Here is a 27,461-nt window from a genome sequence, read left to right on the forward strand (position 1 = left end):
GGACTGACTGGTATACTTTACAGAAAGCCAACATAGATTTGATGGGTTGAATGGCATCCCTCTGTGCTGTAAATAACGCTAGGACTATAGAAACAGAAATATAGAAGATAGGAGCAGGAGGCGGCCATTTGGCCTTCAAGCCTGCTCTGCCATTCATCACGATCATGGCTAATTGTCCAACTCAATGGCATAATCCTACTTTCTCCCCAAAACTTTTGATCCCATTTGCCCCAAGTGGGATAGCCAGGTGCCTCTGGAACACATTCAATGTTTTAGCATCAACTACTTCGCGTGGTAATGAATTCCACAGGCTCATCATTCTTTGGGTGAAGAAATGTCTTCTCACCTCAGTCCTAAATAGTCTACCCTGAATCCTCAGGCTGTGATCCCTGGTATTGGACACACCCACCATCGGGAACATCCTCCCTGCATCTATCCTATCTCGTTCTGTTAAAATTTTATAAGTCTCTATGAGGTCCCTCCTCACTCATCTGAACTCCAGTGAAAACAATTCTAACCGAGTCACTCTCTCCTCATACATCAGTCCAGCCATCGCTGGAATCAGCCTGATAAACCTTCACTGCACTCACTTGAGAGCAAGAATATCCTTCCTCAGAAAAGACAGTAGATAAGCAATGGCAAACATTCAAGGAATGCACGGGAGAACTGCAGCAACTGTTTATTCCTACTTTGTCTTCACCAATCTCTTTTTCTTCATGTGTCTATAGAAACTCTTAGTGTCAGTCGATATCTTCCCTGCAAGCTTAATTTGGTACTGTATTTTGACCTTCTCAATCAATGCCATGGTCCTTCTTTGCTGAATTCTAAACTGCTCCCAATCCTCAGACCTATTTTTTTTTGGCCAATCTTATTCCTCTTCCTTGGATTGGATACTCTCTCTAATTTCCTTTACAAGCCATGGATTGGTGCTCTTTTGCTTTTGTGCCACTGCAGTTCCCCCATGCATTCCTTGAATGTTTGCCTTTGCTTATCTACTGTCATCCCTTTCAGTAACACTCCCCCATCTATCAAGGCCAACTCATGCCTCATATCTTCATAGTTTCCTTCATTAAGATTCAGCACTCAAGTCTCCAAATCAACTACTTCACTCTCCATCTTGATAAAAAAATTCTATAATGTCATGGTCGCTCACCCCAAGGGATCTCGCACAGCCAGACTGGCAAAGGTTCCCTTCTCATTACACAGTCTAAGATGGCCTGCTCTCTAGCTTGTTCATCCACATACCGATCAAGAAAACCATCCCATATACACTCAGGAATTCTGCCTCAATGGCACTGTGGCTAATTTGATTTGCCCAATCTATGTGCAGATTTAAATCACCCATGATCACCGATATTCCCTTATCACACGCATCTCTAATTTTGTGTTTAATGCCATTCCCAACATCAGCACTGCAGTTTGGGGATCTATGCACGACATCCACTAATGTTTTTTGCCCCTTGGTATTTCTCAACTCTAACCATACATGTTCTTGGAGCCAATATTCTTTCACGCTATTGTGTTAATTTTCTCTTTGACCAGCAATGCCACTCCACTGCCTTTGCCTCTCCTTTCTAAGTACTGAATACCCTGGCACATTCAGTTCCCACCCCTAGTCACCCTGCAGCCATGTCTCCGTAGTCTTAATTACATCATACCTGTTTACATCTATAGTATACGACAACTGCATGAATGAAGAGAAAATATAGAAATTAGTAAATGATTTGACTGGAATTTCTTTTTAAATGTTACCTGAAGGTAACTGGTAGTTAAGTGTCTCACGCAGTTAGCAGCAACATAAGGAGACACAAGTTGGTCACAAATAGTTACCTAAAGTAGGAGTGAGGAGGAAAACAATACAGCACAGCAGAACGTGCACATACTTCCTGAAATATTAGACCCTCTTGGATAACACTGTTTTGCTTATTTCACTTAAAATTTCCCTGCAAATGGCAGGGAAATGACCTTGCTGGATCAATTTATTAAACAACCTCAAAGCTGGTTTACAACGAAGGCTAAAGAATCATGATGATATAGCACATTGCGCATTGTGCCTTCGTCAGCAAGATCTATTGAATTAGTCTCACGATTTTGCAATAGCCTGCATTTCTTTTCCCTACAAATATTTACCCAATTCGCTTTTGAGAGTTATTACTGAACTTCCTTCAACCATCTTTAAAGGCAGTGCATTCTAAGTCTCGTTGCCAAAAAAAAGTTATACTCATCTCTTCTACCAATTGTCTTAAATCCATGTCCACTGGTTAGACATTTCTGTCACTGAAAAGTTTCTTTACAATTACTCTTATCTCAAAACCTTTCATAGTTTTGAATAGCTGCTTTAAATCTCTCATGAATCTTCCTGTTCCAAGAACAGTCCCAGCTTCTTCAGTCTCCCCACAAAACTTGAAATCCTGCATCACTGCTCCCATACCAGTAAATCCCCTCAAGACTTTAGCTTCATTCCTAATGAGGGATGCCCAGAATTCATAGAATCCCTATAGTGCAGAAGGAGGCCATTCAGCCCCATTGGTTCTGCATCTACCACAATGTCACCCAGGCCCTAATCTCGTAACCCCACATATTTACCCTACTAATCCCCTGACACTAGGGTCAATTTGGCATGGTCAGTCAACCTAACCTACACACCTTTGGAGTGCGGGAAGAAACCAGGGCACCCAGAGGAAACCCACACAGACAGTGGGAGAATGTGCAAACTCCACACAGTCAGTGACAAGAGACCAGAATTTAACCTGTGTCTCTGACGCTGTGAGGCAGCAGTGCTAACCACTGTGCCACACAACAGATATAATACTGAGGATAAACCAAAATTTATGGAGGTTTGTTTTAACTTCTTTGCCCACGCACTCTATGGGCTGGACCTAGCAGCCACAAATCTGATAGACCATCCTGTTCACGCAAAATAACGTGAGATTGCATCAGATTGGCACCCAGTGTCATTCTGCCTGTTTCTAATATTAGCGGTTGAGTCAGCATTGAAATTGGAAGCCTGGCTGACATTTCAAAAATAACAATTAACAAGCTAACTAGGTTTATTTATTAACCAGGTAATTTACTGCAATTTTACACTGCCCACTCCATTTTTCAGTAGTTACACGGCAAAACAGTTGCAAGTGATAGACACCAGATATGTGGAGGCAACTGAATCTGTTGCTGTAGGTGACAATGATTGGGTTTAGTATACTTTATGTTTTAAGCCAACATAACAAACGAAGAGAGTTAGAGGGGGCTTTAAAATTTGTGGTCTTAACTTCTCTCCCAATTGATGTCCACTTTAGATGCCCAATTGCATGTGGAGCCTCACCCCTCCCATAACTAAACGGCTGTTGGACATTTGATTTGCCATGCTGAGATAACAGGGTGGGGAGCAAGCAGACCAGATGCTTCCCCTTCTGTAGTCCTCACCCCACCGGAAACCGTGAAATCCAACACTATGTCTTAGTTTATAAAGCCTTGGTTGCTTGTTTATTTTGCCATCATCCAAGACTCATTCATGTACACCCTTTTAAAATTGTGCCTGTTATTTTGTTGTACCTCTCCTCTTTCTTCCCACCAAAATCTCTTAATCCACATTTTTTGACTACATTAAAGTCACAAAAATAATTTGCAGAGAAACAGAAGGAGCAAGAGGTTTTTATTCCTGAACCATGCTATAGATTGCAATTTTCTCCTTATGCTGAAAAGGTTTACAAAATCTAATGCAAAGAAAGATTTTTAAATGTGTCCTTTTGGTGGTGGGGGGGAGGGGCATGAGTTGGTTAGAGGGGAAACGTGTGTTTCTACACTTGCAAAGCAAACACGACAGGAACGTACAGGTGGAATCTGTTATTTCCAGTTTTTCTACATTGACTGGTGACTACACTAATGCTATCCTGCTACAATATTAAATTTCACCTGCAACTTTACCTTGCTCATAAATGCTTAATCATTTAAGATACATCAAGTTTCAAAATGTTCAAAAGATAGATTCATATGTTAAGTAAAGTAGAATAGAGCTTAGATCCAGAAACAAGATTTGCAGATAAGAAATGGAAAGTTACTATAATTCTTCCAGTTGTGAATACCCAGTGAGGGGCCTGGGAGTTAGCTACCCTATAGTTACTGATTTTGCGCCAGATCATTTTGCTAGGTTTAAGAAAATATAAGATAAATGTAAGGTGTTGTTATCTAAATGCTTTACATATTTACAAAAAGGTAAAATGAAATATTACCTAATCAGGTTTATTCCTGCTTAACAATTAACTAAGTAGTCAAAAAGAACTGGGCATAAAAAATGTAGTTGAGGTTTTTTTTTCAAAGCGAGCAAGAACTTCACTCAACAAAATTCCTCATACACTATTTAGAAATCCAGTTTTTAACTAAGGACATACTTTGTTATCCTGTCCAAGTTTGCAATTTGCTTCTGATTGCGGATGACTTCAATAGCATTCCAGAGTCGCTGGACCACTTGCGAGTCTGACAGCCTCCTTTTGGTTAGGCGAACCATGGTCTTATCTAGTCTGTGAGCTGCATTAGAAGAATAAAGACAACAGGGTTAGTCAATAGTAGTAATACTGTTCTTAAACCCTGCTCACTTATTCAGTTGCAGAAGGCATAGATTCAGATAAGGACCTTTTTTGGCTTATTTCCCTTTCTAAATAAAGGTCAAACCACCAAAAGTTTGGAAGTAAACTCTGGGCTGACAGAAATATTGTGATAGTAAGAAATGTTGTAGATTGCAAGAAGGACAAGTTAGAGAAAGAAAAAAGGGGCAATGACCAGAAGTTTTTTTTCTATACATGGCAACATTAGGCAAAAAAATGAAACATAATGAGTATGTATACAGAATAACCAAAGAAAGTAACAAGAACCACTTAAAACCTAAAGCACCGAAAGCCGATGCTTACTAAAATATTAAGTCCACTACCCACAGCACAACTTGTCTTGAAGATAATTAGTGGTTTATTATTGGAATTTCCTCCAATTCCACCGACCTGCCAGGAAATTCTCCCCATTAATTAATTCCACCCTGCTACTGACCCAAATGATGGTAGATTTGAATAATGCCTAATTAGAAGGACAAACAGTTAAATGTAATGCTGACTTGTTTACCCAAGTATTTTAATCAGTATTGATAATTACAATAAATATAACTAATCTCTGCTTATCCAGCAGAGAGGTCAGACAGCAAAAACAAAATACTGCAGATGCTAGAAACTGGAATCAAAAAGAGAATGCTGGAAATGCTTGGGAAATCAGGCATTATTCTGCAGGGAGGGAAACAAGAGTCAACATTTCAGACCTCGCATCGGCATGAAACATTCACTCCTTAGTTTTGGAAAACTGATTGTTAAATGATCCAAAGAACACTGAGACCAGGTCTCAATTCTGATCAAACTTTACCCCTTTGATTATGACTGCTGGATGTCACTACCATGCAAGTTGCCCTTATATAGACAGCATCTGTAACATAGAAAGACGTCAACATTTTTTACATGAATAGGGAAGAATGACCCCAAATCTTTTTGGAGGTATTGAGAGGTTATGGAATATGTGGCCACAGAGATTTGTTTCTGGAAGGCTTTTAAAAACCAAGCTAGATGAGGCAGGCAAGTACAATTGGACAGGGCCAAAGTTGCTGAAAGTTCAGCAATGGTAATGGAACAAAGGATGTACAGAAGACCAGAGTCTAGGAACCAAGGATGTGGGAAAGAAAATCAGTCTAGAGAGGGTTATGGGGCAGTGTGGTGCAGAAACACAACAGATTTTGGATAGCTCAGCAGGAGTTTTATATTAAATGCCTTTGGAACACAGAGTCTCTATGGATCAAAGGATGGGTCTGGTAGACAAGCAAGACTCAAGAGCAGAAAAGATTACAAAATTTGCAGAAGATGGAGGTAAAGACATTCAGCAGGTGAGTAGGTTACTGGCGAGATTGTGGCCAGCGAAGACGAAAAAGCAGACAAGGGCTTCAGTGCAGTGAAGTACAAGATTTGTGATGTTGCAGAGATGAATGGAATATAGGATTCGAAATTCAACAAGACAGTGATGTTTTACACAGCAATCAGCCAGGAAGAACATAAGAAATGGGGTGGCTCTATACCAATTTGGGTTGTGATGCGGTGAAACACACTAAATAAGTGCAGGACTTCCTCTTACAGCCGTCAAGCCTACTCCATCAATAAGGTCATGAGTGAACTTCTGCATTAACTCCACTATCCTATCCCCTGGTTCTCCCCCAGTGTCCAAAAATCTTGATTAGTCTTCAATGACAGTAAAAATACGAGCATCCACAGCCCTCTGGGAAAAGAATTATAAAGATTCACAGTTTACTGAGTGAAGGAATTTCTCATCTCAGTCCTAAACGGTCGACCTTTTATCCTGAAAGAATCTGAGTTCTAGTCTCTAGCTAGGGGAGACAACCCTACAGCGTCAGGGTTCCATAGAAGAGTCATAAACATTAAACTCTATTTTGCTCTCCACAGATTCTGCCAGATATGTTAAGTTTTTTTAACATTGTTTTTATTTCATAATTCCAGCATCCATGGTATTTTCCTTTTATTCATCAGTGTTTAACTTGTCTCATGACCTCAAGAATGTTACACATTTCTATTAGATCATTTCTCATTCTGCTAAATTGCAGATAGGACCATCTCTCCTCATGACAGCGTTCTCAGCCCAGAAATCAATCTAGTAAACCTTCATTATATATCCTCAAGGCAAATATATTCTTAGATAACAAGACAAAAATCTACAAAGGACTCTAAGTAAGGGTTCACCAAAGCCCCTTATAAATGTAGCATGATTTTGTTATTCTTAGACTCCAGCCTCTTGAAAGAAAGGCTAAAATTCTATTATTTCCTTCTAAATGCATGCTATACCTGCATGGCAACTCTGATTTAAATATAAGGACACTAAAATCCTCTTGAATATTGAAATTTATTATTGTCTCACTTTTTAAAAAAATCTGCTTTTCTATTCTTCCTAATAAAGTAGATAATTCCATCTGCCACATTTTTGTCCAATTGCTTAACCAGTCTACGTGTCCCTCATCAGCCTCTTTGCATCTTCCTCAGTTTACCTTCTATTCTTTGTATCATCATCAAATTTGGATACATTACAATGGATCCCATCATCTAAGTCATTGAAACTGACATATTAATATGGGCCGCAGCTATTTACTACGTGGCACTCCACTAATTTCAATCCGAAAACAGAATGTTCCTATCCTTTGTTTTTTGCCTGTTAACCATCCAAGCTAATATATTAACCCAAATCCCATGAGTCCTAACCTTGTTTCCAAAGGGTTTCTGAAATTCCACATATACTAATCCATTGGTTTCCCCTCAACGACCCTGACCTTTACTTCCTCAAAAAACTTCAGAATTTTTATTTCTTCCATAAAGTGTGAGTATTTGTTGCTCATCCCTCATGTCCCATGAAATGATGAGTTGCCTTCTTCAACCAAAATAGTCATCTTGTGTAGGTGTAACCGCAAACGTTTGAAGGGAGATCAAGTATTTTGACTAAGTGACAGTGAAAGAATAGCGAAACATTTCCAAGTCATGAGTGAATTGGAGGGAACTTGCAGGTGCTGTTCTCAGGGGTTTGGTGCTCTTCTTCTCGGTGGTAGAGGTCAGAGATTTGGAAAGGAGCCTTGGTGAGTTGCTGTAGTACATTTTGCATATGTTACACACTGCTGCTACTGTGAGCCAGTGGTTGTGATTGAATGGATGTCGATTAAGTGGGCTGCTTTGTCCTGGACGGTGTGAAGCTTTATTTATTAACTGCACTAATTCAGGCAAGTAGAGATTATTCCTTCACACAGCTGACTTGTGCCTTGTAGATGGTGATTAGGCTTTGAGGAATCAGGAGATGAGTAACTTACCACCAAAATTTCCAGCCTCTGACCTGTTCTCGTAGCCTCTTGTGAAGGTTTGCAGTTCACTTTCTGGTTGATGGCAATCCCAAGGGTACTGATAGTGGGGGGTTCAATGATGGTGATGCCAGAAGTCAAGGGGAGATAGTTAGATTATCTCTTGCTGGAAATGATGATAACTAGGCATCTGTGTGGCATGAATGCTATTTGCCACTTACTAGCCCATGCTTGAGTGTTGTCCAGGTCTTGCTACATATAGATACAGAGGACTTCAATACCTTGGTCGTAATCATCAGTGAACATCCCCACTTCTAACATTATGAAGAAGCAGCTGAAGATGGTTGAAGCTAGAATACCACCTTAAGGAACTGAACTCCTGTAGCGATGAAGGGGCTCAACTAGGTAGGTGCTGAGTGAACCTTTCCTCTCATGGGGATTTTAGAACCAGGAGGTGCAGAAATAAAAAGGCCTAACATGCAAATCGCAAATCAATAAACCATTCTGATGGAACCTAATTATATTATACTCCATACCAGAAAAAGTAGTCAACTTATAGCATCGAATCAAAAAGTGTTTGCTCTGGAACTGTAAACAGATACAGTATAAAATCCAATGTTTAAAATTACTGGGACAAGTTATAATTCATGAGCCAATTAATTTAGTGCAGACCTCAATAAATCAGCAGCCAGAGGAAAGACTGCCATATGGAATTACCTGAAAATTACCTTCTTTCCTTAATTTGCTTAAGGAATATGGGTGAAACTGCTTAGGCTGTATTCATTGGCCCTCCTGCCTGAAGATCATAGTAGATTTAGTCTTTGAACTAAGCCTTCGTGCCAAAGGTTGGAGGGACCTTTGATCTGCTTTACAGGCTTTTGAATGTTGATTTGCAAACAAGTACTTACTTTCTTATGGTGCAGTAATGCTCCAATATGATCAGTTACATCTCCAGGGAAGGTAAAGATGAAAACTGTTATTAACTTAAGGCTTTGGGGGAGGCTATGGCTTTATGGTTTCAGATCTAAAGCTAGTTTTCAAGATTTTGAATCACAAGTGACTGCAAGAGCACTCAAAAGCAGTTTGGAGGCAAGCCCTTCTCAAGATTTGCATCAGTAATTTTATCCATTTTTAAAACAACCTAATGTAGATACCTGCACGTAAACCAACTTCCCATCCATTGACTGTCTACACTTCCCGCTGCCTCGGCAAAGCAGTCAAAATAATTAAGGACCCCACGCACCCCTGACCTATTCTCTCTTCTACCTTCTTCCTTCGGGAAAAAGATACAAAAGTCTGAGGTCACGTACCAACTGAGTCAAGAACAGCTTATTCCCTGCCGCTGTCAGACTTCTAAATGGACTTTCCTGGCATTAAGTTAATCTTTCTCTACATCTTCGCTATGATTGTAACACTACATTCGACACTCTCTCGTTTCCTTCTCTACAAACAGTATGTTTTGTTTGTATAGCGCGCAAGGAACAATACTTTTCACTGTATGCTACTACACGTATCAATAATAAATCAAATCAAACCAAAGAGCCTCGTCCTCAAGTTCTCATCAACTCCCTTTTAGATAGATCACCAACCCGAGCAAAAGAATTCCTCCACATCTCCAGTCTGCATCTTTTTGCCAATCATTTTAGATCAATGACCTCTGGTTATTCCAGAAGGAATAGGTTTCCTCCATATACTCTATGAAAGTCTTCCATTTTATAATCTCCATTAGGTCACCTCATAACCTTTTTGTTCCAAAGAGAAGAATCCTAACTTTTCCAACTTCTGGATGTAATTGAATTCCCTCAACCATGCTAACAATCTAGTAAACCTCCTCCATCCTTTGCCAAAGACTTTTACATCTTATGAAATGTGGTTTTCAGAACTGTCCATAAGATTTGAGAAGTATCTGAATCGGTACATGAAAAAGGAGAGAACAGAGGGATACGAACCGAGGATGCAGAGAAATGTGAGGTAATTCACTTTGGTAGGAATAACAGATGTGTTGAGTATAGGGCTAACGGGAAGACTTTGAATAGTGTGGATGAACAGAGGGATCTAGGTGTATGTGAACATAGATCCCTGAAAGTTGGGAATCAAGTAGATAAGGTTGTTAAGAAGGCATACAGTGTCTTGGCGTTTATTGGTAGGGGGATTGAATTTAGGAGTCGTAGCGTTATGTTGCAACTGTACACAACTCTGGTGCGGCCGCACTTGGAGTATTGTGTGCAGTTCTGGTCCCCACATTACAGGAAGGATGTGGAGGCTTTGGAGAGGGTGCAGAGGAGGTTTACCAGGATGTTGCCTGGTATGGAGGGGAGATCCTATGAGGAGAGGCTGAGGGATTTGGGGTTGTTTTCGCTGGAAAGAAGGCGGCTAAGAGGGGATCTTATTGAAACATATAAGATGATTAGAGGTTTAGATAGGGTGGATAGTGATAGCCTTTTTCCTCTGATGGAAAAATCTAGCACGAGGGGGCATGGCTTTAAACTAAGGGGGGGTAGTTATAGGACAGATGTCAGGGGTAGGTTCTTTACCCAGAGGGTGGTGAGGGATTGGAATGCCCTGCCTGCTGCAGTTGTAAATGCGCCTAGTTTGGGGGCGTTTAAGAGGTCTGTGGACAGGTTTATGGACGAAAAGGGATTGGTTTAGGTTAGTGGGTCATTGTTGTTGTTTTTTTTTAAACTGGTCGGCGCAACATCGTGGGCCGAAGGGCCTGTTCTGCGCTGTAATGTTCTATGTTCTATGAGGAAGGGCAGAGGATTATCTTGTTCAGTTAGGGCATTGTGATCAGCACAGGCTGGGAGGGCCAGAGAGCCTCTTCCATGCAGTACTTTGTCCCTTTGACTTCAGCTGAGGCTTAAGTTATACAGTAATCACTTTGCTTCAATATTCTATGCCTCTATTTATAAAGCCAAGTTACCTACATAAGTTTTGTAACCACTTTATCAACTTGCTGTGCCACTTTTAAGGATTTGTGCACATGAACAGCAAGGTTTTTCCACTCACCTACACTTTTCAAAACTGTACCAATCAAAATGAATACACAGTCACTCCATATTGGTCCTTGCAAAGTTCAACAGTTCACACCTCTCCATGTTAATGCTACTATCCATTTCACCATCCTGTCTACATCATCATCATTATTTTCTTCACTATCTACCATGTTGGCAAGTATGATCTGCTAACTTTATAATGCTGCTCCCTATACCTGAATCTAAGTTATTTGTATCTTAAATAATAATATCGGGAGAGGTTCCTTAATAACAATTTACAGGAAGGACGAGTTTGAAAGAAAGAAGGCACAAAATAAAAACTTGGAAACGTATATTGCTACTTCAATGTAAAGAGGCCTTCTGATGTATTTTCTGACTGTTGTAAGAAAAATCAATAGTTATTAACCAGGCCCCGGACAGATATTGAAAAAAGGCTAAGGCTGAGATAGCTCCAGACACACTTTAAATCAACATGGAATGAATGTTGTTTGGTCATTGTGTGTGTTTCAGATGAATTGCCATGTGAAAATAAGCGTCCTCGAAATTTAATTCGGCAGCCAATCTCTTGGGCAGACTGCCCAGATTTAGGAATAAGTGGCCATTTTAAACCTGGTAGTTTTTTTAATGTGACTCAATAGCCATAGGTCTACGGTCAAAACGTTTATTCTGAGGAGGGCAGGTAGAGGTAAGAGAAACCTTTGCTCTTCTGGTCTCCTCTACATTATCACTTATTTCTTTAGTTATTTTTGAGAGTTTCAAACGTAGGGCTCGACAAGTAATGCAACCTAGTAATTCCTAATAAAATGACAAATTCCACAGCAACACTAAATAACTTAAATCCTTATTTGCCCTGACAAACCTATCGACACTGGCCTTTTGCACATAACAATTAGATCCCTTCACAGCTAAATACGAGTGTCCACTGCAGCCTCTGAAGTTTTTGATCAAAGCCAAGAAGTTTCTCTGGGTCGGATTTGAATAAAGGTCATAAATAAGATTGCTCCTTCCATAGTGATTGCCCCAACATCATTTCTGACTAGCTGGACAATTGACTCAGAAGTAGCTAGGTCTGCTGCACTGGGTTTAATCTTGGATTAAAGTACCAGATTAGAGTTTATTGCTTTTAACCATATTTATAGTCTTAATGCCAACTTTCAACTTGGATATGTGGCTGCCTAATGATCGAAAATCTCACGCTTAGGATTTGCCCAGGGCTCAAACGTCAAGGGTAACACATGTTCCTTGTTACATTGAGTTACACCTACAAAAACATGGTTTTTATTACATTTGAAAATTGAAAGAACTATGAGTCATGCATGAAGTCTCAATTTAACACTATCTGGAAGAAAACCATATCTTGTAGCCAGCTGTGTTTTTCTATCAGAAAATAATGGCAATAAATCTTTGTGCCCAATCTAAAAACATTTCTACCAGTTTCTAGTACTAAAAGTGTACCTAATTAAACTCAAGAGAACAACTTAATTCTCATTTGTGAGGATTGCAAGAATCCACCCATTCACAATCACCATTTCTAAAAAAATGATTGAATTATTTTGTAATTAGCCATATGATTTCAGCATAAAACTGACAGTTATTGCTTAAAGTTTCTTACTCTGCTTGTATAATAAACTACAACCTGCAGCGAAGAAGAATACACTTCAATGCCTGCTGTCCACTCCCATCTTAGTTGCTTCCTGCTGGAATCCAAATCCGTGCCTCCATTACCTCTAGACACAGCAACTTCAATGGAAATAGGAATACAAGAACAGGAGAGAATAGGCCATTTATTCTTTCAAGCCTATCCTGTCATACTATTAGACAATAGATGATCTGTCACTCCATTTTTGCTAGAGCTTCCTTGATACCTTAACTGAAAAACAAAATAAAAAAGCTCCATTTTGAAAAGTTCAATTCATCTAACATCCAGACAGTTTTGTTTTCCACTAAACTATACGAGCAACTGCCTTTTGATTTCCTTCTAGGTCTACTTTTAAGACCATGCTCCCATGTTCTGGATTGCAGCACGGTGGCAATGGTTAGCACTACTGCCTCACAGCGACAAGGACCCAGGTTCGATTTCCAGCTTGGGTTACTACAAAGAACAAAGAACAACACAGCACAGGAAACAGGCCCTTCGGCCCAACGAGCCAGCGCCGCCATCTTAATAATGTGTTTTTCCTCCTCCACCCTCGACCCATGTCTATGCTTATGGTACCCCCATTGGAAACCAGATTAAGGGGAGAATAATTTAGGGACAATTTGTTACACCAATCAGCCTAAGAGCACATCTTTGGGGTGTGGGAGGAAACCAGAGCACCCAGAGGAAACCCATGCAACCACAGGGAGAATGTGCAAACTCCCACAGACACTGGCCCAAATCCATGTATCTGCACAGCTAGCAGTGATAATCACTGATCTGTTGTGGTGCCCATCTGCTGGTCCAGTTTAAGGTTATTTTCCAGACGTCGCTGGATTCCGGGGAAGTGCCGGAAGATTGGAAAACGGCTAATGTTACGCCGTTGTTTAAGAAGGGTGCCAGGCAAAAGGCGGGGAATTATAGGCCGGTTAGTTTAACGTCTGTAGTAGGTAAAATGTTAGAATCCGTCATTAAGGAGGAAATTGCGAGGCGTCTTGAAGGGAATTGCTTGATAGGGCAGACGCAACACAGTTTCATTAAAGGGATTTCGTGTCTGACAAATTTACTGGAGTTCTATGAGGATGTGTCTAGGGCAGTGGATAGAGGAGAGCCGGTGGATGTGGTCTTTCTGGATTTTCAGAAGGCGTTTGACAAGGTACCTCACAGGAGGTTATTGCAGAAGGTCAGGGGACATGGAGTTGGGGGTAGGGTGCTAACATGGATACAGGATTGGTTGTCAAATAGGAGGCAGAGAGTGGGGGTCAATGGGTGCTATTCGGATTGGCGGTTGGTGACTAGTGGGGTGCCCCAGGGGTCGGTGCTGGGGCCTCAGCTATTTACCATTTATATAGATGATCTGGAGGAGGGAACCGAGTGTAGGGTGTCGAAATTTGCTGATGACACCAAGATTGGGGGAACGGCAAATTGTGCGGAGGGTGTGGAGAGTCTACAGAAGGATCTAGATAGGCTGGGCGAATGGGCCAGGAAATGGCAAATGGAATTTAATGTTGGCAAGTGTGAGGTGGTTCACTTTGGTAGGAAGAATGGTAGGAAGGACTATTACTTACGGGGCGAAAAACTGCAGCAGGCGACGGTGCAGAGGGACCTCGGGGTCCTTGTGCATGAGTCGCAAAAACCCAGCTTGCAGGTGCAGCAGGTGGTCAGGAAGGCGAATGGGATGCTGGCCTTCATAGCGAGGGGGATTGAATAGAAAAGTAGGGAGGTCTTGCTGCAGCTGTATAGGGCATTGGTGAGGCCGCAGCTGGAGTACTGTGTGCAGTTTTGGGCGCCGCACCTGTGCAAGGATATTTTGGCCTTGGAGGGAGTGCAGAGGAGGTTTACTAGGCTGATACCGGAGTTGAGGGGGTTGAGCTATGAGGAGAGGCTGAATAAACTAGGCTTGTACTCGCTAGAGTTTAGAAGAATGAGGGGAGATCTCATTGAGACATATAAGATGATGAATGGGATGGATAGGATAGAGGTGGAGAGACTCTTCCCGCTCAAAAAAGACAGTAGGACTAGGGGGCACAGCCTCAAGATAAAGGGGAGGCGGTTTAGAACGGAGTTGAGGAGGAACTTCTTCACTCAAAGGGTGGTGAATCTCTGGAATTCTCTGCCCGTTGAAGTGGTGGAGGCTGCCTCGCTAGATATTTTTAAGAAGCGGGTTGATGGGTTCTTGATAAGAGAGGGGATTAAGGGTTATGGGGAGAGGGCGGGAAAGTGGAACTGAGCCACGACAGATCAGCAATGATCTTATTGAATGGCAGGGCAGGCTCGAAGGGCTAGATGGCCTACTCCTGCTCCTATTTCTTATGTTCTTATACACAAATGACGCAAAGTACTAGGCCATTCTCGAAACATCCAAGAGCAGCCCACGCACGACCCACCATGTGCATGCTGTCTGTGCAGGGTTTGTGCATTCTTCCCGTGTCTGCATGGGTTTCATTCGGGTGCTTCAGTTTCCTCCCAAAGTCTGAAAGACGTGCTGGCTAGGTGCATTGGCCATGATAAATTCTCCTTCCATGTACTTGAACAGGCGCCGGATTGTGGTGACTCGAGGATTTTCACAATAACTTCATTACAATGCAAGGATGACTAATAAATAAACTTTACTTCAAAAGTTTCTCTGCGTTTACCCTATTGAATGTTATTATTTAAGCATTACTCCTCAATCTTCTAAATGCAAGTGAATACACATGAAATTTATGCAGGGGCCTCAGTTTAATGCTTTAACCTGCTGCCATTCTGGTGAATCAGCACTGAACCCCTTCAAAGCCAAAATATACTTTTGTGGTGCAGTTTCGGTAACAACTTAGTACTTCAGGACAAGGTTCCAAACGACAGAATAATTTTATATTTTAATATGTTGCAATGAAGGCTAACGTTACATCAATAGTTTTGATTACCCTTTTGTACATATACATAGATTCAAACCCCTTGCCTCCTCTATTGATCCTTGTCTCTCAATATTTGGAAAATATTCTGGATTTGAATTCTGGGTGAATTCACATTTCCCTACATCAAACTCTATTTTCCACAGTATTGTCCATTATCCTACTCTATATCCAAAAAACAAAAGAAAATTACAGCACAGGAACAGACCCTTCAGCCCTCCAAGCCTGCACCGACCATGCTACCCGACTTAATTAAAACCATACTCCTTCATTCCCATCCTATTCCCTAGATGCTCCTAAAAAGTCACTATCATATCTGCTTCCACTACCTCCCCTGGCAGTGAGTTCAAGGCACTCACCACCCTCTGCGTAAAACATCTGCCTCATACATCTCTTTTAAACCTTGTCTCTCACACCTTAAACCAATGCCCCCTAGTAATTGACTCTTCCACCCTGGGAAAAAGCTTCTGACTATCCATTCTGTCCATGCCTCTCAATCTTGTAGACTTCTATCAGGTCGCCCCTCAACCTCCGTCGTTCCAGTGAGAACACCTAGTTTCTCCAACCTCTCCTCATAGCTAATGCCCTCCATACCAGGCAACATCCTGATAAATCTTTTCAGTACCCTCTCCAAAGCCTCCACTTCCTTCTGGTAGTGTTCAATTCTGGTTGCCACACTATATTCCAAGTGCGGCCTAAGGTTCTATAAAACTGCAACATGACTCGTCAATTCTTAAACTCAATGCCCCGGCCGATGAAGGCAATCATGCCATATGCCTTCTTGACTACCTTCTGCACCTGCGTTGCCACTGTCAGTGACCTGTGTAACCGTACACCTAGATCTCTCTGCCCATCAATACTCTTAAGGGTTCTACCATTTACTGTATATTTCCTAACTGCATTAGACCTTACAAAATGCATTACCTCACATTTGCCCAGATTAAACTTCATCTGCCATCTCTCCATCCATGTCTTCAACCGATCTATATCCTGCTGTATCTGATTGTCCTCATTGCCATTCGCAAATCCACCAACCTTTCTGTCATCTGCAAACTTACTAATCAAACCAGTTACATTTTCCTCCAAATCATTTTTATATATTACAAACAGTAAAGGTCCCAGCACTGATCCCTGAGAGACACCACTTGTCACAGCCCTCCATTCAGAAACACAATCTTCTGTTGCTACCCTCTGTCTTCTTTGAACGAGCTAGTTTTGTATCCACCTTGCCACCTCGTCTCTGATCCCATGCAACTTCACCTTCTGCACTAGTCTACCATGAAGGGCCTTGTCAAAGGCCTTACTGAAGTCCATTTAGACAATATCCACTGCCCTACCCTCAACATCTTCATCACTTCCTCGAAAAACTCGATCAAGTTCGTGAGGCACCACGTCCCCTTTACAAAATCATGTTGCCTCTCACTAATATGTTCACTTATTTTCAAGTGGAAATAAATCCGGTCTCAAAGTATCCTCTCCAATAATTTCCCTACCACTGATGTAAAGCTCACCGGCCTGTAATTACCTGGATTATTCTTGCTACTTTTTTCAAATAAAGGAACAACATTGGCTACTCTCCAATCCTCTGGGACCTCCCCGGTAGTCATGATGTGGAAATGCTGGTGTTGGACTGGGTAAACACAGTAAGAAGTCTCAAAACACCAGATTAAAGTCCAACAAGTTTATTTGGTAGCAAAAGCCACTAGATTTTGCAAGTCCAGGCAAGTTGTGGGGGTTATAGGTATAGTGACATGAACCCAAGATCCCGGATGAGGCCATCCTCATGTGAGCGAAACTTGGCTATCACATCTCTGCTCAGCGACTCTGCGCTGTTGTGTGTCGTGAAGGCCACCTTGGAGGATGCTTACCTGAAGATCAGAAGGCTTGCAAAATCTCACTCACTGTCCTGGCTGGAGACAATACACATCTCTATAACCTGTGCTTAAGCCTCCCTCCACTCACATTGTCTGTATCTTTAAGACTTGATTACCTGTAAAGACTTGCGTTCCAACCATTATTTTGTAAATTAAGTTTGTGTCTTCATATGCCCTGTTTGTGAACAGAACTCCCACTTACCTGACGAAGGGCAATGCTCCGAAAGCTAGTGGCTTTTGCTACCAAATAAACCTGTTGGACTTTAACCTGGCGTTGTGAGATTTCTTACTGTGACCTCTCTTGTAGCCAGTGAGGATACAAACATTTCTCTCAAGACCCTAGCAATTTCCTCTCTTGCTTATCTCAGTATTCAGGGGTATATCCCGTCAGGGCCTGGGTACTTGACTACTTTAATGTTTCTAAAGAACCCCAATACCTACTCTTTTTGATCTCAACATGACTCAAACTATCTAAATACTCTTTCCCACTAAGTCCTTCGCTTTGATGAATACTGACTTATTTAATACCTCGCCATTTCCTCTGGCTCCACACACAGATTCCCTCCGAGTGGGCCAACCGCCTCCCTCTTGCTCTTTACATATGTATAAAAAGCCTTGGGATTTTAATTAATCCTGCTGGTCAATGCTTTTCCATGACCCCTTTTAACCCTCCTTGTTTCTTGCTTAAGTTTCTTTCTACTTTCCCTTTGTAACTTTCTGCTCCCATCCACATACCTTAATTCTAACTTGGTGCCATCTGCAAATTTGGATATATCCCTCCCTCCAAGTCCATATGAGAAAAAGCAAGAGATCCAGTACAGATCATAGGAGGAAAACACTTGTCACCACATCCCACCCATCACCAGCGAATTCATGCATCAAAGCAGAGTGTTTTCCAGCTTCTATATGATAGAACTATTAAAATTCACTCTGACTCATGGTATTAGGGGAAAAAAGCACAAGTGGGAAAGCATACAGATCTACCTCACGAAATGGTTTCTCCCTGCACTAACAGTTAACAATAGCAAGATGAGCCATGTGTATTGTTGCTGGATATATTCATTTTGGTCACAAAAAAGTTGACCTCTGACAGTCACCTATGCAACCCACCAATACTGTGTTTGTTTTCTCTTCAGACCAGTCTTCTATGTTGAAAGTCTACAATCCAAAAGCAAAACTGCCATTTTAAATGCACACGCAGTTTTCTGTTACTTCAATCTACATCAATGAGGGCAAAGTAGAACTGGTCAAGGGCTTTAGGTTTTTTGGTATCCCAATCACCAACATGTCCTGGTCTCCCCCATGCTGACAACAAATAAGAAAGCTCACCAATACCTCTAATTCCTCAGAAAACTAAGGAATTTTGACATGTTAGCTACAACTCTTACAGATGCACCGTAAAAAGCATTCTTTCTGGTTGTATCACACAGCTTGGTATGTTTCTTGCTCTGCCAAGACCACAAGAAACTACAAAGGATCGTGACTGAAGCCCAGTCCATTACCCAAACCAGCCTCCCATCCATTGACTGTCAACACTTCCCGCTGCCTCGGAAAAACAGGACCCCATGCTCCCTGAACAGAAGAAGGTGGAAAAAATACAAAAGTCTGAGGGCATGTCCCAACCAACTCAAGAACAGCTTCTTCCCTGCTGCCATCCGACTTTCGAATGGACCTACCTCACATTAAGTTATTCTTTCTCTACACCCTAGCTATAACTGTAACACTACATTCTGCACTCTCTCCTTTCCTTCTCTATGAACAGCATGCTTTTTCTGTATAGCATGCAAGAAACAATACTTTTCACTGTATGCTAATACATTTGAGAATAATAAATCAAATCAAACTCCAATCCAAAAACAGGAATATGGCAAATTCACATGCCTGATCTTTCACACACTCTGAAAATGATATTAAAGACTGCTGAAAAACATCAAATACAGTAGAAATCATTGGTCAAGGGGTTCAAATCGCCCCATTTTGTTACTAACGTAATGCATCAAAATTCTATTCTGAATTCCGTTTGGCAAGTGTTTGCTTTCCAGGAATAATTACCATTCTGGGATCCTTGCAGATGGAAGTTGCACAACTGCTGCAAAAAGCTACAACACAGACTGCCAGTGTCCATTAACAGTCAGCAGCTGAATTCTTCAAAATCCTTCAAATCACCACAGACTGTATCCAGGGAACACCATTACTGAACTTAACCATACAAGAAAATTTCAACTCCAATACCTTTGCTCTTGATTGAGAGTTAAGTAAATAACCAATGTCAAAGGTAGTCAGCAAGTTTTAGAAAATGGTTTACAGCATTCAATACATTTTCCAAATTCTATTTCACACATTTGGAAAATAAACAGCAAGTTCCAGTTGCAGCTGGCTAGCAACATCAGATTCAGATTTCAATAGATCAGCTGCAGTCTTCCACATAGGCTTGCACCAGGAACATGAGGTTTAAAGAAGCGCAAAATCTAAGGCTCTCATTACGAGATGGCAACAAGTTAACCGAGCCACCTACCGCAATTTGACAAAAAAACTGTTTGCTCTTCCCTGAAATTAGATCTCACCTGACTGATCTGAATGTTATGTTGGAACATTTTCCTTTAATTCCACTGTTGACGGCAATGCCACTGTCGCCAAGAAATCAGTGCACAGAACTGCAGCATAGATGATTCAGTTAGTACAAAGTACAGAGCAGTAACTAGGGGGTGCACACTGTTAAAAAATCTTGAGCCCAAAATATTCAATTTTCAAAAGAACACCCATTTTTGTCAAGGGGATAAAAGCTCAAAATTCCAACTCAAATGCATTGGAAGTTGTTTTCCAGCAGCAAGAGACTGTCAGACATAATAGTCTCACTCTCACTGATCCCAAGAAGGTGCACACCACAGTCCTGGGTAATGCTTCTCTGCCAAATCAACAGATTATCTGTCATTGCTGCATTGCTGTTTATGGGACCATGTAAATTAGGTGTCAATATCTAACTTTACCAATGACTATAACCAATGGAGTACTTTTGAAGCACAAGGTACTTTCGACCAACCTGCTCTAGTTTAAATTTTCCTTGATTTACATCATGATAATCATTGTTTTCCCCCAAACTTACTTTCTTCTCGTGCTGAATCTGACAACCTCCTAATTGGGGAATTTCACCGTAACTTCATTGCAGTGTTAATGTAAGCCTTACTTATGACTAATAAATAAACTTTACTTTTGTTATCAGATTCCATGGGGCCTAGACACCCTCTAGGATCATGCAAGTAATAATTATTCATTTGGGAGTCGTGGCAATGAAAGTTGGCAGGATTTTCAAAAGGGAATTTCCAACTCAGCTCATTCTCGACAATCGCTTGCACTAGTAACATAGATGATGCACGGCATAAATTCAAGCCAATTTTACCCCCTCATTCAGTGGCCTCTGGGTTAATAATATCTAAAACAATGATCTTCTCAGCCAATACACCACAATTGAGGAATCAAACAGGACACCATCCTGCTCTGCAGGATGCAGCCACCTGCTGAATCATTAAAAGGCTAAATGCCTGTTTGAGGTTAGCAGGAATGACTAGATAGCTGCATAAAGCAAAGACGAAAGCTGTCTGAATTTGTATAACATGGTATAAACAAGAAGTGCACCATGCAAGTGGACCCAGCATATTTTCCATAGCCCTGCTGCCTCACAGTGCCAGGGATCTGAGTTTGATTCCTGGCTTGGGTCACTGTCCAACTGGAGTCTGCACATTCTGCCCACGTCTGCACGGGTTTCCTCTGGGTGCTCCAGTTTTCTTCCACAATCCGAAAGATGAGCTGGTTAGGTGCATTGGTCGTGCTAAATTCTCCCTCAGTGTACCCAAACAGACGCTGGAGTATGGCAATTAGGGGATTTCCACACTAACTTCATTGCAGTATTAATGTAAGCCTACTTGTGACACTAATAAATTATTTCAAATTTTAAACAAAATCCCGAAGAAATATATCAGAACAGTGTTGCTTAACAAGCTCACCATAAAGCATCCTGAAAGTTCAGAAGCTTTCAGAATGGTATCTTTATAATCATACCTTCCCACTAGAAGCAGTAACACAACAACTTGCATTAACATTGCAAAACCTTCCAAGTCACTTAACAAACACATTAAGAAGTATTTTGACACCGAATCACAAAGCTTGGTCAAAGATAGATTTTCAGGAGCAACTTACGGAGCTGAGATAGGTCGAGAGGTAGAGTAGACAAGGCAAGGAATTCTAGAGCTTAGGGCCATGGTTACAAGAAGATCATAATAAAAAGGTGCAGTAATAGGCCATTCAGCACACTGACGCTGCTTTGCCATTCAGTAAGATCCTAATGCCTGCCGACTGCCACCACCCCCCCCATAAGCCTCAAATCCTTGCCAATCAAAACTCTATCTTATTCATCCTTGAAAATATTTAATGTTCCATTGTTCTCTGTCAAAATAATTGCTAGGACTAATGACTCTGAGAAGAAATTCCTCTTCATCTCCATCTTAAATGGGAAATTTTTAAAATGCCCTCCCTAATTCTAGATACCCTCACGAGGAGGAATATCCTCTCAGCATCAACCCCATCAAGCTCCCTCAGGATCATATATATGTTTCAATCAGATCACCTCTCCTTTTTTTTGCAAAATTCTAGTGTGTATAGGTCCAAACTGCTTAACCTTTCCTCAGAATCCAGAACCAGAAATTGGTTCTAATGCACGTGCCGTAAAGTCCCGTCTTTCATGACTTCCTTGTTTGTGCTTACACTTATCTGTGCTTTGTACATCAAATCGCATGAGCAATGCTCACTTGTTCACATTTTTTTCTCCCTCTCTCCTCAGGGAGACAACAGCCATGTTGGAGCAAAGATTGAAACAGTTTCAGCTGAAGATTAACCAAAAAAATGTCTGAATCTCGGCACTGACTCTTTGACAAGTGCACCCTGTGAGCACAGAGTATGGAACTGATTAATTTATTCCAAGATATCATTAATTAATTTTAAAAAATATCCTTGAAAGTCCAGGCAGATATACTTTGGCAAATTTAACACAGTTAGATGTGACCTCCGGAGTACTAAAACATAAGGGACTCTGACGAACTGGAATGCCAAGTTAAAATGGAGGATACAATAAATAATTGTGGGGGCCAGTTTCTCGCGGCGTACACGTACTGACATCTTTGAGTTTATTCAGTGAGTCACTGAACTGTACAGACTAGGATGGTCTGTGGATCAGTATGGGGATAACTGATCTCAACTTAGACGGTGATGAGTTGGCACAATTGGCTTCAGAAATCAACTTTCATGCTCCACAACATTATCCAATAACTGATAGAAGTGCATGAGAATAGATAGTGTGAAAACAACTTGCTGTCGATTTTGATTTGATTTATTGTCATATGTATTCGCGTACAGTGAAAAGTATTGTTTTTTGCGTGCCATACAAAGCATACCGTCTGTATGTAGGGAAGGAAAGGAGAAAGTGGAGAATGCATTGCTACAGTCATAGCTAGGATGTAGAGAAAGACCAACTTAATGTGAGGTAGGTCCATTCAAAAGTCTGGTGGCAGCAGAGAAGAAGCTGTTTTTGAGTTGGCTGGTACATATCCTCAGACTTTTGTATCTTTTTCTCAATGGAAGAAGGTGGAAGAGAGTATGTCTGGGGTACGCAGGGTCCTTGATTATACTGGCTGCTTTTCCGAGGCAGCGGGAAGTGTAGACAGTGTCAGTGGTTGGGAGGCTGGTTTGACTGATGGACTGGGTTTCGCTCACGACCTTTTATAGTTCCTTGTGGTCTTGGGCAAAGCAGGAGCCATACCAATCCATGATACCAAAAATAATGCTTTCTATAGTGCATCTGTAGAAGTTGTTGGGAGTTTTGGCAGAGATGCCAAATTTCCTTAATCTCCTGAGAAAGTAGGATTGGTGGGCTTTCTTAACTATAGCGTCAGCGTGGAGGGATGAGAACAGGTTGTTGGTAATCTGGATACCTAAAACCTTGCAAGCTCTTGTCCATTCCTATTTCGTCCCCACTGATGTGGACAGAGGCATGTCCTCCACTATCTCCTTCATCTGTTGACATTGAGAGAGAGAGATTATTGTTGAACTAGCTCACCGCATTTTCTAGCTCTTTTCTGTATTGTGTCTCGTCATTATTTGAGATCTGACCCACAACAGTGATGTTATCAACAAATCTGAAAACCAAGTTGGAGGGGAATTTGGTCACACAGTCATAGGTGTATAAAAAGCATCATAAGGAGCTGGACACAGCCTTGCACCTGTATAAAGGATGATTGTGGTGAAGGTGTTGTCTATCTTTACCGAATGCAGTCTGTGGATTAGGAAGTCTACGAACCAATTGCAGAGGGAGAAGCCAAGCCCAGGCCACAAAAATTGGAGGGGAATCTTATAAGAATAATGGTGTGAAAAGCTGAGCTGTCTTCTATAAATAGGAGTCTGACATTGGTGTCTTTGTTTTCTAGGTGTTCCAGGTTGAGTGTAGGATCAGAGAGATGGCATCTGCTGTGGACCTCTGCAGCCAAAGGCAAACTGTAGTGGATCCTGGCAGACTGGGAGGCAGGAATTGATTTATGTCGTGACTAATCTTTTGAAGGTTACTTCACAATGATGCACGTCAGAGCAACCACGCTGCCTAGCTTTTCTTTTGTACTGGGATAATAATCAACTTTTTGAAGCAGGTAGGGGCCTCAGATTGATTTAAAGAGAAGTTGAAGATGTCTGCAGATAATCCCACCAGCTGGCCCGCACAGGACCTGAGTGTTTGTCCCGGTTACCCTGGCTGGGCCAGTTGCTTTCCATGGGTTGACTTTTCAGAAGGCTGCTCTGATCTCCGGAGTAACTGCCCAAACCAATGTTGCCCTAGAACCTAATTAGTTGAATCTCTGAACCTACACTGACTCTCCAAAAGTGCATCTTATCCAGTTTAACCGTCCCCCTCCTGCCCTACCCCGTAACACCATGGCCATTCCACCTAACCTACATGTCTTTGGACTGTAGAAAGAAACAGGAGCACCTGGAAGAAACCCTTGCAGATATGGGGAGAACATGCAAACTCTAACAGACTGTCACCCAAAACTGGAATTGAAGCCAGGTCCTTGACGCTGTAAGACAGCAATGCTAACCACTGTGCCATCCCTTTACACACCCTGCTTGCCACATCCTCAAAGAAATCTAATAAGTTTGTCAAACACGATTTCCCTTTCACAAACCATGTTGATTCTGCCTGATCGATTTGAAATCCGCAACTACCTCCTTAAAAATGGGTTCTCACATTTTCCCAATGAAAAAATGTTAGACTAACTGGTTTACAGTTCCTCGCTTCTCATGGAACATTCAGTTTTTCAATCCACTGGCACTTCTACAGAATCAAGAGAAATTTGCAAAGCTACAACAAACGCATTCACTATTGCCTCAGCCACTTCTTTTAAGGCCTATGGATGTAGGCCCCTTAGGTCCAAAGAACTTCAGCCTTTAGTCCCACTGATTTCCCTCAGGCGTTTTTTCTCAACGGTGATTGGTTTAATTTTCTCCCTCCCTGGAGCAGCAATGAAAATCCAAGTTATGTAAGAGACCAGAATTGGAGAATTGCTGAGAACTTACAGGCACACAATGGTTGGAGGAGTCTACAGAAGTAAGCAGGGACAAAGTCATGAAAATATTTGGGAGAACAAAAAAAGAGTGAAAATCATAAAATTGAGTGAGAAGGAACGCAAGTGTAGCTCACCAAGCACAAGTGCAATGTCTAAACAAAACATGGTGAGGTTTAAAGATACATGCAGCTGTGTTTTGGATATGCATATTTATTCCTTCACAAGATATAGGCGTAACTGGATAGGCCAGAATATATTTGCCCATCCCAAATTTCCCTCAAGGAGCAGCAGTCTGGCACAATGGTTAGCACTGATGCCTCACAGTGCCAGGAACCCGGATTCAACTCCTGGCTTGGGCCACTGTGTGGAGTCTGCACATTCTCCTCATTCTGCATGGGTTTCCTCCAGTTTCATCCCACAGTCCAAAGTTCATGCTGGTTAGGTGCATTGGGCATGCTAAATTCTCCTTCAGTGTACCCGAACAGGCACTGGAGTGTGGCAAGTAGGGGGTTTTCACAGTAACTTCATTGCAGTATTAATCTAAGTCTACTTGCGACACTAGTAAATAAACTTTAAAAAAGATGGTTGAACCATTGCTTCAATATGACATAGGAACATAATGCAACTAGGAAGGAAATTCCAGGATTTTAATCCCGTGACGATGAAAGAACAGGAATATAGTTTCAGAATGATGCAACTTATCATGTGTCCTTCTGCATCTGTTACCCTTATCCGTCTAGCTGCTAGAAGTTCCAGGTCTGGAAGGTATTGTGGAAGGAGCAAAGTGTAGGTGACACACATGCTGCCATTGTGTGGAGGGAGTGAATGTTCAAGCTGGTGGATGAGATACCAATCAACAGGCTGTCAAGCTCGTGTTTTTGTTGAAGTTGCACTCATCCAAACAAATGGACAATATTCCATCACATACCTGACTTGTGCCTTGTAGGTGGTGGAGTCAGTCTTTGGGGAGTCAAGAGATGAGATACTTACTGCAGAATTTCTAGCCTCTGACCTGTTATTTTATTTTTATAACTAGTCCAGTTCAGTTTCTGGTCATTAGTGACCCCCAGAATGTTGATTGTGGGGGAACTCAGTGATGGTGATGCCACTGAATTGTCACGAGGAGATGGTGAGATGTTCCCTTGTTGGGGATCGTCATTGTATGGCACTTAATTGCACAGACGTTTCTTGCCACTTATCAGCCCAAGCCTAAATGCTGTCCAGGTCTTGCTACATATGAGCACAAACTGTTTCAGTATGAGGAGTCACAAATAATGTCATATAGTATGCAAATAATGAGGGAACATCCCAACTCTGACCTCAAGATAGAGGAAAACTCACTGACGAAGCAGCAAAGATGATTTGGCCTAGGATATTATCAACTGGAACTGCTGGGAATGAGATGATTGACCTCCAACAAACATCTTCATTTGTGCTAGATTATAACTCTAATCCGTAGAGAGTTTTCCCCGATTCCCATTGACTCCAATTTTGTTAGAGCTCCTCGATGCCACACTCTATGCTGCTTTGATATCAAGGGCAGTTACTCTCACCTTCCCTAGAGGGCTCAACACTTTTGTCCACGTAAGGACCAAGCTATAATGAGGTCAGGGGCTGAGTGACTCGAGGAGAACCCAAACTGAGCACCACAGGGTAGGCTGTTGTTCAACAGATGCCACTTTATAGCACTAGTGACACCTTCCATCCACTATTTGTCTCAGTATAAGCTTTTCCTACTGACTTAACATGGCAAAGCCTTCCGAGATACTTCATAGAAACATCAGACTAAATTTGACACTGAGCCTCAAAGTTGATCAAAGCTTAGTTTAAAAAAAAGGTATGTCTTAAGAAATGTCTTAAAGAAGAACAGCAGTGAAGTGATGGAGAGAATTAAACAGCCTTGAACTCAAGCAGCTGAAAGCATGGCCACCAATGATCAAATTTTAAAATTTGGGTTGCACAAGAGGTCAGGATTTGGAACAGTGCCAAGTTCTTTAAGCTGGAAGAGCCTACAGGGATGGACACAGCTGCAGAGGGATTTGAAAGCAAGAACTTCTTTTAAATTACGGTGTTGCCAGGTCTGGAGGCAATGTAGGGCAACAGATGCAGTAATGGGCAAATGGGGCTTGATAAGAGTTAAGATATGGGGGGATATGGGCAGTAAAGCTTTGGGTGAACTTAAAATGGATGGCAAGGTGGCGCAGTGGTTAGCACTACTGCCTCACAGTGCCAGGGACCCAGGTCAATTCTCGGCTTGGGTCACTGTGTGGAGTTTGCACATTCTCCGTGACTGTATGGGTTTCCTCCAGGTGCTCCAGTTTCCTCCCACAGTCTGAAAGATATGCTCGTTAGGTGCACTGACCCAAACAGGCGTCGGAGGGTGGCGATGAGGGGAATTTCACAGTAACTTCATTGCAGTGTTCATGTAAGCCTTACTTGTGACTAAATAAACAAACTTTTAGTTTTTTAAAAGGTCAACCGGGAGACCACTGAGTCAAATCCAGGAGGTAACAGAGGCAAAGTTGAGGGTTTCTGCAGGAGGTGAGCTGAGGTAGGAGTGGTAATTGACAGCATTGCTAGTGGTGAAAGT

At 41.7% G+C, this 27,461-nt stretch overlaps 1 protein-coding gene across 3 annotated transcripts in view; it reads right to left on the reverse strand.

Annotated features, from left to right (window-relative positions):
- Nucleotides 1–27,461, reverse strand: part of zmynd11 (zinc finger, MYND-type containing 11) — a 176,308-nt gene that overhangs the window by 83,355 nt on the left and 65,492 nt on the right. For all 3 annotated transcript variants that reach the window (XM_080212711.1, XM_080212720.1, XM_080212702.1), the window contains one exon: nt 4,389–4,524. In XM_080212711.1, the coding sequence (XP_080068837.1) occupies nt 4,389–4,524 (136 nt within the window). The remainder of the gene's footprint in view (nt 1–4,388; nt 4,525–27,461) is intronic.

Source organism: Carcharhinus amblyrhynchos, chromosome 2 (genome assembly GCF_965287045.1).
Source record: "Carcharhinus amblyrhynchos chromosome 2, sCarAmb.v2.hapA, whole genome shotgun sequence".
Classification (NCBI taxonomy): domain Eukaryota; kingdom Metazoa; phylum Chordata; class Chondrichthyes; order Carcharhiniformes; family Carcharhinidae; genus Carcharhinus; species Carcharhinus amblyrhynchos.